Source organism: Salvelinus namaycush, chromosome 29 (genome assembly GCF_016432855.1).
Source record: "Salvelinus namaycush isolate Seneca chromosome 29, SaNama_1.0, whole genome shotgun sequence".
NCBI lineage: Eukaryota > Metazoa > Chordata > Actinopteri > Salmoniformes > Salmonidae > Salvelinus > Salvelinus namaycush.
Window position 1 is genome coordinate 23132439 of NC_052335.1, and position 12435 is coordinate 23144873.

Here is a 12435-nt window from a genome sequence, read left to right on the forward strand (position 1 = left end):
CATTCATACGGCCTCACAACCGTAGACCACGCGTAACCAAACCAGCCCAGGAACTCCACATCCGGCTTCATCACCTCCGGGATCACCTGAGACCAGCCACCTGGACAGCTGATGAAACTGTGGGTTTGCACAACCATAGAATTTCTGCAAGAACTGTCAGAAACCATCTCACTGAAGCTCATCTGCATGCTCATTGTCCTCACCAGGGTCTTGACCTGACTGTAGTTCGGCGTAGTGGGCAAATGCTCACCTTCGATGGCCACTGGCACGCTGAAGAAGTGTGCGCTTCATGGATGAATCCCGGTTTGAACTGTACCGGACAAATGGCAGACAGCTTGTATGGTGTTGTGTGGGCGAGCGGTTTGCTGATGTCTACATTGTGAACAGTGTGCCCCATAGTGGATGTGGGGTTATGTAATGGGCAGGCATCAGCTACAGACAACGAACACAAATGTGTTTTAGCGATGAAAATTTGAATGACCAGAGATACCGTGACAAGATCCTGAGGCCCATTGTCATGCCATTCATCTGCCGACATCGCCTAATGTTTCAGCATGATACTTCATGGCCCCATGTCGCAAGGATCTGTACACAATTCCTGGAAGCTGAAAATGTCCAAGTTCTTCCATGGCCTGTATACTCACCAGACATGTCACCCATTGAGAATGTTTGGGATGGTCTGGATCAACTTGTACTATAGCATGTTCCAGTTACTGCCAATATCAAGCAACTTCGTACAACCATTGAAGAGGAGTGGGACAACATTAGTGTTGGTATTTAACCCCTTTTTCTCCCAATTTCAATCTTGTCTCATCGCTGCTACTCCCCAACAGGCTCAGGAGAGGTGAAGGTCGAGTCATGCGTCCCCCGAAACATGACCTGCCAAACCGCGCTCCTTAACACCCGCCTGCTTAACCCGGAAGCCAGCTGCACCAATGTGTCGGAGGAAACACGTTCAACTGATGGCCAAAGTCAGCCTGCAGGCGCTCGGCCCGCCACAAGGAGTCGCTAGAGAGCGATGAGCCAAGTAAAGCCCCCCCGGCCAAACCCTCCCCTAACCCGGACGATGCTGGGGTAATTGTGCGCTGCCCTATGAGAATCCCAGTCACGGACGGTTGTGACATAGCCTGGGATCGAACCCGGGTCTGTAGTGGCGCCTCAAGCACTGCGATTCAGTGCCTTAGACCGCTGCTTAACTTGGGAGGTGGCCTATCTTTTTTATTAAGGTATCTGTGACCAACAGATGCATATCTGTATTCCCAGTCATGTGAAATCCGTAGATTTTTAATAAAATCTATAAGATTTTATAAGAAATCCTAATTTATTTATTTAAATTGACTGATTTCTTTATATGAACTGTAACTCAGTAAATTCTTTGAATTTGTTGAATGTTACGTTTATATTCCTGCCAAGAGGGAGGCCACTAAAATGTTGTGGCGGCATTGTGGGGGGCTCCAACCAAATCTCGTTTAGGGCCCCCAAAAGGCTAGAGGCGGCTCTGCATGCAGGGGAAAACACATTATTGTGGTAGATATACAAACAGATAGAGTTACAGTCATTACATCACAGGACCTGTAGAGCAGGGGTTTGTAGGGGGGCCTGATGAAGGTGCTGCACAGATATGACTCACTGATATATAATACACCTTGCATTCCAAACCATTCATTAAAGGAAGAATGTGTAAAATGTCCTTGTAGGGGGGACGAGGGGTTATGACCCCCTCTGCCCAATATTAGAAACAGGTCAATTTGACCTGTTTGGTTTGTTGAATGTGTTACACCGCTCTGCCCCATGTAATGTCAATTTTTATAATTTACTCCGTTTGCTACTTGAGTCATCTCCCTCTCTCCTTCCCCACACACACATTCCCGCCCCCTGTCACTCAAGGAGAGCAGTTGTGCTCTACCACGAATCACAACCACTTGCAGTCTGCATGGTCAATGCTGCAGATGCAACACGATACTGGTGACAATGATGCTGCTGTATGTATTCCATCCTCTAATACTAAACATGTGCATTTAACATCTCTATTTTGGGATTTTGATATTGAACACTGTTTATGAGAGGTTTATGGTTACTATGGCATCTTCAGTTGCCATAGTAATGACTGACACCAATGCGTCATTGGCAGGATAGAGATAATTGTGGGTTTTTCAGGGGACTGGAAGTGAATGCTGCCACCGGGAGGTGCCTCGCCTCCACTGAACCTGGTTCAGTGGACCAGGTTTCTCACAACTTTGACAGCTTTGTCTTTGAGACCAGGACAACATTTTTAAGGTAAGAAACTGTGTACAATTCATTTTTATATTGGTAATTATATTTACATTTTAGATGTTTAAGATGAGTCTGTGAAATTAACTTCGGAATTCCGACATTGTAACGGCATTCCTCCTCCTCTTCATACGAAGAGGAGGAGTAGTGATTCGACCAAAGTGCAGCGGGGTGTGAATTCATAATGATTTATTAGACAAGACAAAAAACGAACTAACTTGAATAACTAACAAAATAACAAAACGGAGTAGACAGACCTGGACATGCGAACTTACATAAAACGAAGAACTCACGAACAGGAAAATGACTACACAAAAGAACGAACGTACAAACAAACCGAGACAGTCCCGTGTGGCGCGACAAACACAGACACAGGAGACAATCACCCACAAACAAACAGTGAGAACAACCTACCTTAATATGACTCTCAATCAGAGGAAACGTCAAACACCTGCCTCTAATTGAGAGCCATACCAGGCAACCCAAAACCAACATAGAAACAGAAAACATAGACTGCCCACCCAAAACTCACGCCCTGACCAATAAACACATACCAAACAACAGAAAACAGGTCAGGAACGTGACAGACATAGACGATGTGGTGGATTGAGACGCAGCCAATATCTCTAGTTTAAACTGACAGATTATTAATGTGGTCTTTGATAACTGAACAAAATAAAATGCTCATATTGACAATTTGAGGAGCATTTGTCATTGGTATTAGCTAAAAGCAAAACTTAACTGGCTAGTGTCTCGTTCAGTTTGTAGCTAGCTAGCAAGCCACAAGCGAGGGCTGCTGCAGGATTGCTGTTTAACCAGTAAAATGTATGATACACATATAATGATTAACTAGCTAGCTAGATAACTAGCTACATACAGTGGTTCCTCAATAAAAAGTTTAAATCTTATGCCGTGACATGTTTGTAGTAGATGGTGGCAGATTGTGGTAAATTGTGTCATTCTGTCATTACGCCACACTATGGCAAGGGGAAATTAGAATGATGATTATGCTTTTGGCTATGCTGTTGGTTTCTGTACCTTGAAAACCAGAAATAAATCATTCTAAAAACAAACTGCCTATATTTACCACAAGTGATAGCTCCTCTATATAAATTGAGTTTCTGAAACACAGAATCCTTCTTTGCTGATGTGAAGAAGAAACTGAATGAAAGAGTGTCCAGCGAGGATACGGAGGGGAACAAAATTTTGGGGGGGACAATACTAAACATATACATACAATCGATAACTACATCACACCTGCCCAGACCCACCTGCTCATATCCCCATCACTCTCCGCCACTTGGCCTTAATAACCTTTCAGTGATACCCATCCCGGATCCGGGATCATCCTCATCAAAAAAGCTGACTAGCATAGCCTAGCCTAACGGGACAGAGATATCATATAATATAATTTTCATGAAATCACAATTCCAATACAGCAAATGAAAGATAAACATCTTGTGAATCATGCCAACATTTCCGATTTTTTAAATGTTTTACAGCGAAAACACAATATGTATTTCTATTAGCTAACCACAATAGCCAAACACACAACCGCATATTTTCACCATGTTTCTACCGCATAGGTAGCTTTCACAAAACCGACAAAATAGAGATAAAATTAGTCACTAACCAAGAAACAACTTCATCAGATGACAGTCTTATAACATGTTATACAATACATTTATGTTTTGTTCGAAAATTTGCATATTTGAGGTATAAATCATAGTTTTACATTGCAGCTACCATCAAAAATATCACCAAAGCAGCCAGAATAATTACAGAGAGCAACGTGAAATACCTAAATACTCATCATAAAACATATATGAAAAATACATGGTGTACAGCAAATGAAAGATAAACATCTTGTGAATCCAGCCAATATTTCCGATTTTTTAAGTGTTTTACAGCGAAAACACAATATAGAATTATATTAGCTTACCACAATAGCCAAACACACAAACGCATTTATTCACCGCAAAAGGTAGCTTTCGCAAAAACCAGCAAAAGATATAAAATTAATCACTAACCTTGAACAAATTCATCAGATGACAGTCTTATAACATCATGTTATACAATACAATTATGTTTTGTTCGAAAATGTGCATATTTAGAGCTACAAATCCTGATTATACATTGTGAATACGTAGCATCGATTCACCAGAATCTCCGGAGATATTTTGGACACTCACCTAATCTGACCAAAGAACTCATCATAAACTTTACATAAAAATACTTGTTGTATGGCAAATGAAAGATACACTGGTTCTTAATGCAACCGCTGTGTTAGATTTAAAAAAATAACTTTACCATAACATACAGCTTGCGTTATTGCGAGACAGCGCTCACCAAAATGGTGGATAATAGGACTCAACATTTTACACAGAAATACGAAATAACATCATAAATGTTTTCTTACTTTTGTTGAGCTTCTTCAGAATGTTGTACAAGGAGTCCTTGGTCCAGAATAAATCGTTGTTTGGTTTTAGAATGTCCATTTATTCTGTCGAATTAGCAACCTTGGCTAGCCATGTGGCGTGAACATGCCCATCAACTCTTGGCGCAAAGAACGGAAAATTCCAAAAGTCCCAATAAACGTAGAATAAACTGATAAAACTCGGTTGAAAAAACCTACTTTATGATGTTATTATCACATGTATCAAATAAAATCAGAGCCGGAGATATTCGCCGTGTATACGTAACGCTTTTCAGAAGCCAATGTCGAGCTCCGCGGCGCGCCTTGGTAGACAAAGAAAATTCCTGACCTGCCACTCCAAAAGCTCTTGTTCGGCCTCAGATCAAGCTAGACACCCCATTCCACCTTCCACTGCCTGTTGACATCTAGTGGAAGGCGTATGAAGTGCATGCATATCGATAAATATAAGGCAATTGAATAGGCAGGCCCTGAAACAGAGCCTCGTTTTCAGATTTTTCACTTCCTGCATGGAAGTTTGCTGCAAAATGAGTTCTGTTTTACTCACAGACATAATTTAAACAGTTTTAGAGTGTAGAACACTTCTGAGTGTTTTCTATCCAATAGTAATAATAATATGCATATTGTATGATCTAGAAAAGAGTACGAGGCCGTTTCATTTGGGCACGATTTTTTCCAAAGTGAAAACAGTGCCCCCCTATTGACAAGAATTAAACTGCAGCATTTTGTTTCTCTCTGTCGCCCACGCACTTTCAACATTTTGATAATAATGCATTTAAAGTGTTGTTTACACTTTTCCAAACAAGCAGAACAATAATATAATCTAACAGCACTTGTTCGTCATGCAACAGTATTTATTGCGCTTTTGACAATGATTTTACATGAGGCCTAATCTACATGATATGCCTAAAATACTTAACCTACCGTTCAATATTTTGGGGTCACTTACAAATGTCCTTGTTTTTGAAAGAAAAGCACATTTTTGTCCATTAAAATGACATAAAATTGATCAGAAATACATTGTAGATATTCTTAATGTTGTAAATGACTATTGTAGCTGGAAACGGCAGATTTTTTATGGAATATCTACATAGGCGTACAGAGGCCCATTATCAGCAACCATCACTCCTGTGTTCCAATGGTACATTGTGTTAGCTAATCCAAGTTTATCATTTTAAAAGGCTAATTGATCATTAGAAAACCCTTTTGCAATTATGTTAGCACAGCTGAAAACTGTTGTGCTAATTAAAGCAGCAATAAAACTGGCCTTCTTTAGAGTGGTTGAGTATCTGGAGCATCAGCATTTGTGGGTTCGATTACAGGCTCAAAATGGCCAGAAACAAAGCACTTTCTTCTGAAACTCGTCAGTCTATTCTTGTTCTGAGAAAAAAAGGCTTTTCCATGCAATAATTGCCAAAAAGCTGAAGATCTCGTACAACACGGTGTACTACTCCCTTCAAAGAACAGCGCAAACGGGCTTTAACCAGAATAGAAAGAGGAGTGGGAGGCCCCGGTGCACAACTGAGCAAGAGGACAAGTACATTAGAGTGTCTAGTTTGAGAAACAGACACCTCACAAGTCCTCAACTGACAGCTGCTGTTTCCAGCTACAATAGTCATTTACAACATTAACAATGTCTACACTGTATTTCTGATCAATTTGATGTTATTTTAATGGACAAAAAATGTGCTTTTCTTTAAAAAACAAGCACATTTCTAAGTGACCCCAAACTTTTGAACGGTAGTGTATGTAAACAACAGCTGGTGCACGATATCTAAGGAAGTCTCAAGGTTTTGCTCGCCTGAGGAAGAGTATCTCATGATAAGCTGTAGCCCACACTATCTACCTCGAGAGTTTTCATCTGTATTTTTTGTAGCTGTCTACATACCACCACAGACTGAGGCTGGCACTTAATCCGCACACAATGAGATGTATTCCGCCATAAGCAAGCAGGAAAACGCTCATCCAGAGGCAGCGCTCCTAGTGGCCAGGGACTTTAATGCAGAAAAACTTAAATCAGTTTTACTTCATTTCTATCATCATGTTAAATGTGCAACCAGAGGGAAACAAGTATTTACCACCTTTACCCCACACACATAGCTCTCCCTCGCCCTCCATTTGGCTTATCTGACCATAACTCTATCCTCCTGATTCCTGCTTACAAGCAAAAATTAAAGCAGGAAGCACAAGTGACTCGGTCTATAAAAAGTGGTCAGATGAAGCAGATGCTAAACTACAGGACTGTTTTGTTAGCACAGACTGGAATATGTTCCGGGATTCTTCCAATGGCATTGAGGAGTACACCACATCAGTCATTGGCTTCATCAATAAGTGCATCGAGGACGTCGTCCCCACAGTGACTGTACGTACATACCCCAACCAGAAGCCATGGATTACAGGTAACATTCGCGCTGAGCTAAACAGTAGAGCTGCCACTTTCAAGGTGCGGGACTCTAACCCGGATATTTATAAGAAATCCTAATATGCCCTCCGACGAACAATCAAACAGGCAAAGCGTCAATACAGGAAAAAGATTGAATCGTACGACATCTGCTCTGATTCTCGTCGGCGGTGGCAGAGCTTGCAAACTACTACAGACAACAAAGGGAAGCACAGCCGAGAGCTGCCCAGTGACACGAGCCTACCAGATGAGCTAAATAACTTCTATGCTCGCGTCGAGGCAAGAAACACTGAAACATGCGTTTCACTTGTTACTTTTATTTCTTACTCTTATTCCTATTTTTTTATTTTTTTATTTGTATATAGATATATATTTAAAGAAATAACTGCATTGTTGGTCAGGGGCTCATAAGTAATAATTTCACTGTTGTATTCGGAGCATGTGACTAACAGCATTTGATTTGATTTGATCTATTTTCCCTTCAAAAATCACCAGAAACAACTATTTCACAGTAATTTCTTTAACACCTACAAGGGTGTTGACCTCAGAACCCATTGAGTGACCTCCCCAATATGCAACTCAAAGTTACGCACTCGTCGCGCAGTGTATACCCATTGATTATTGAATACTTAAATGTGTGATCTTTGCTTATGCTTGATTGCTTTTCAGATTATGACAGATAATCCTGCATTATTACAATGCTAATTGTTTATTGCAAATGGGCCCATAATTGATGACTATATGTTGTCAACTGAATCATGTGGACTCATCAGACACAGTAAACAACATACAATAGGAGTCTCCACAGACTAAAACTCTAATTTCATTGGTTGTGAAGCAGCATCCGTCTGTTTATATAATGCTCAGAGGAAAGTCTAGGTGCTCGTAGAGCCTGAGACTGAAGGAGGTCGTGCATGGTTTGCTGACTATCATTAGGTGAGATTAAACTTTTCATATGCATGATCTATATAACACACCATCATTTCATAACCAATTGTTCAACAAGTCAACATGACTACAGTGTTTACTCGTCTCTTTGTTTCCCTCAGCTGAAAGGATCCTGACCAGAGCTCAAAATCAGTGCTTAGTGTTTCCAATGAAGTAATACGGATTGAGGTATTGATTGCTGAGAACTAATTAAATAAACGCACAATATTTGTAGATATTAAGGTGAGTATAAGTTTTAGGTTGATTGCATGGAGTCTGTTTATTCATACCACTTTTTCATACTTTCAAAAGAGCAAGAATAAGAAAGATGACATTTCAACACTATTTTCTTTCTTTGTGACCTTTCAATCAAGAATCCCATACAGTATGACTAGTTGATGCTACCCCAATTTTGCTTCATTTACTTCTGTAATGTGAAATTGTTGTTGATACTAGTCATGTACAGAAGTAGTTGTTCAAGTTGCACGATTACATTTACATACTATGAATATATAGTATAAAAGTTTGATAAAAACTGTGTTTATTAAATGTGTAACTATTTCATGAAGATAGTAATGGCTTACTATTTATATGGGAATGTGTTACCATAGCCATTTTTCCCTCAAGTGCATTGTCCTCATTTGTGTTATTTTTAGAAATAAACTGGATTCCGATGGGAAGCATTATCAGCAGGATGTGTTGTATTTTCAGAAGCTCAATAATCTGACTCAGACAACATTTTGGACTAGCAGTTCAGTGTTCCGTCTGTTACAGTAACACTATTCTTGCAAAACTTTCATTGAACGTAAGTCCAGTTAATTTTTGCAAACATAAATGTAGATGAAAACATGAAAAATGTTGAAAAACACATTTAAAGATGTGATCAAATTGTTCCTTGTCTCTAGGCCTAAAACACCAGGTGGAATGGACTTCTCAAATACTTCGAACCTCAACAGCACTGTGAAACCACAGACTCTTTTCTGCTACGAGTCTTTGAGTGGATCGTGTGTGAGGTTTGCTCGACCCCTGAGCGTTCAGGTTCTGATGTTCACATCGATGGTGTTGGCCATACTGGTGACTGTTATTGGGAACCTTCTGGTCATCACCTCCATTGCACACTTCAAGCAGCTCCAAACCTCCGTAAACCAACTGCTCGTCTCCCTGGCTGTGTGTGATCTCCTTCTGGGAGTGTTTGTAATGCCGTGCAGTGCTGTGCGCTCTGTCCAGGGCTGTTGGTACCTAGGAGGGTTTCTGTGTAAGCTCCACACCAGCACTGATATTATGCTGAGCACATCCTCCATCTTCCATCTATCCTTCATCTCCATTGACCGTTACTTTGCTGTCTGCAGGCCACTATCATACAGACTGATCATCACCAATAACACTGTATTGATCATGATCACCACCAGTTGGCTGGTCCCTGCCATTTTTTCTTATGGAATGATCTTCCCTGAGATCAATCTGAAAGGCAGGGAGGATTTCTATGAAACACATGTCAAGTGCATTGGAGGCTGTCAGGTGTTCTTTAGTCCAGTGGCGGCTGTAGTAGCATCCTCCTTCAGTTTTTACATCCCAGGCATGATCTTGATTTGTATATATTCCAAGATATATTGGGTTGCCAGGGCTCAGGCCAGGTCCATTAAAGATTTATCTCGTCAGTTTAAAGAGGCAGACTCTGGACGTAGAGAAAGACGAGGGGCAAATATTCTGGCAATAGTAGTTGGAGTGTTTCTAATCTGCTGGAGTCCCTTTTCCTTGTGCCTCATCATTGACCCTTTCATACAGTACTCTATCCCCCCGCTGTTGGGGGATACCCTGGTTTGGTTTGGATATTTGAACTCTGCTTTTAACCCTATTGTCTATGCTTTCTTTTACACTTGGTTCAGGAGGGCTTTGAGAATCATCATCAGTGGTCACATCTTTCGCAGAGGTTCTTGTAGATTTAGATTGTATTCTGAGTAAAGTTTCAGTTGACATTGTATGTGTGTTCAAATAAATATATGAATTATTGTGGGATATAACATGTGACAGCTATGCAACTAAAAGATAAAGCTTGAGTGAAAATGTAACAGAAGCTGCTTTTAACCCGTTTCATATAAAGCTGTTTGCCTGAAATAAATGTATTTCAATGCCTGTGATGCTTGTGCCTGTCACCTTGTTTAATAGTGTTCTTTGTCTCCTCCTAGTGCCTACTTGAGGTACACACCGCTGGAACAGTAATTCTGAGCTTAGAGCTCATGACATCACTATTTTACGAAACTATCATACTGTACATTACTTGAATATACACATATAATATAAACAGATGTAAATCATGTAACCTATTATAACTGGCTGGTAGCTGGGAAAGGGGTGTGACCAAAATATGTCCAATACAGTATATAAACTCTGTCATTCTTCTAAGAAGACTGTGCTGGATTCAGCACCACTCACACACCTGCACCTGTGACTACAGTTGCAAGTGATCAGCTCTAACTTGAATGTCTTTTTGTTTTTGGCAATGGATATCTCATCTCATCAACATCTGGATCCAAAGATGTTCTGTTATCCAGAATCAAATGCCTCCTGCACCAGAGAAATCTTCAGTGAAGGAGTTCAAATTGCTTCATACTTTGTGTTTGTTTCTGTTATGCTGGTCACTATTCTAGGGAACGGTGTGGTCATTATCTCCATTGCTCACATAAAACAGCTCCACACGCCAACGAACATGCTTATAATGTCTTTGGCAGTTGCAGACCTGCTAGTTGGAGTAACTGTGATGCCTTTTAGTACAATTAAAGCTGTGGAGGGCTGCTGGTACTTTGGAGATGCTTTTTGTTTGCTGCATTCTGATATGTTCCTCACATCTGTTTCAATTTTCCACCTGGTATTCATAGCCATAGATCGATATGAGTCTGTGTGCAGTCCACTTCGCTATTCCACCAAGATTACTATACCAATTGCATGGCTCATGGTTTTTGCCAGTTGGGCAGTTGCTGCATTGTACTCCTATGGCCTACTATATTCAAAAGCAAATGTGAAAGGACTGGATGAATTCATTGCATCCATATACTGCCTGGGAAGTTGTAATCTTTTCCTTAATGCTCTGTGGGGCGCCCTAGACACATTGATAGCCTTTTTCTTTCCGTGCTCTGTAATGGTGGGTTTGTATACCAAAATATTTTTGGTGGCAAAAGAACATCTAAGGAAGATTGAAGACAGCCAAAATAATTCCAATGAGGGAGGTAGAGGTGTGGTGTCTAAACGGTCAGAGCGGAAAGCAGCTAAAACTTTAGGCATTGTGGTGGGTGTTTTCATCTTTTGCTGGCTGCCTTTCTTTGTTAATTCCATAGTTGATCCATACACAAACTTTAGCACACCACCTATTCTCTTTGAAGTGTTTATCTGGCTGGGTTACTTTAATTCTACTGCAAATCCAATCATCTATGCACTGTTTTATCCATGGTTTCGAAAATGTCTTAATCTTATTGTCACATTGAAAATATTCAATAGAAATTCTTCCTATATAAATGTATTTGCTACTACATGATCTATTGTAAAGCTACATCAATATACTATTCAACTATGTGTGAACAGTATGTAACTAACTTCATGCAAAAACATTTAAATGTTTCATAATAGCCCTTTTTTGGGCAGAGGATGAATTGTCCAGCTACTGTAATTTACTTCTCACAAAAGGATTCATGTCAATACATGTACAGTATGTGGCTTAGTAGCATTTTTTTTTTTACCTAAGCAATGACCTGTCCACTTTGGATAGTGTGTTCAATGAGGCAAATGAAGAGAAGCATTTGAGAAACCTCTTCTGCACATTATACTGCTGTCGATATTTGCCTGGTCTTTTTCATGTAACCTTGTTTAACTTATAAATCCTTTCTTATTGTATTTTGAATGTAGCATAGGCCTACCTTAGAATGAAGCGTCATAAAGTACATAAAATGTGTCTTTGGATTTTTTTTTGTAACTCAATCATCTTCTGTCTAATCATATAATGGCTAGAGGTGAACTAAACAATCAGAGGTACCCGGCTTCCAGTCCCATTGTTTGAGCTAGACATTTTATCAAAGATGATCTATTAGAGTGAGAAGACAGCTGCTCTAACGATGGAAAAGCATGTCCTCAAAGATGGAAGGCAGGCAGGAGGAGGCGAGATCAAGCCATTGAGAGGGCAAATACGCATATAAACAACAGGCACAATTTAGCCTTAGCGCCGCCGAGGCTGATTATAAAAGGATGTTCCGGTTGTTAGTGGAAATGGAAGCGAGAGCGCGTGACGTCACCTCCGTTTTTGAACGTTAACAAGGCGACACTACGTCTTAACTCCTCGTCCACATTTTCTGGATTGGTTGAACAGTGCAGAAGAGAACCTCTCCTAACATTTTAAAAATAAATCTCATCAAGA

General features: G+C 40.3%; 2 protein-coding genes across 2 annotated transcripts; both read left to right on the plus strand.

Moving 5' to 3' along the window:
* The first annotated feature begins 8948 nt into the window (after positions 1-8948).
* On the plus strand, positions 8949-10116 carry LOC120024547 (trace amine-associated receptor 1-like). Its single transcript, XM_038968831.1, has one exon. It carries the CDS (start codon positions 8958-8960, stop codon positions 9993-9995), a length of 1038 nt encoding a protein of 345 aa, XP_038824759.1. The 5' UTR covers positions 8949-8957; the 3' UTR covers positions 9996-10116.
* Positions 10117-10533: 417 nt separating this feature from the next.
* Positions 10534-11562, plus strand: LOC120024014 (trace amine-associated receptor 13c-like). Its single transcript, XM_038968099.1, has one exon. The coding sequence runs from the start codon at positions 10534-10536 to the stop codon at positions 11560-11562; it is 1029 nt and encodes a 342-aa protein (XP_038824027.1).
* Positions 11563-12435: the final 873 nt, after the last annotated feature.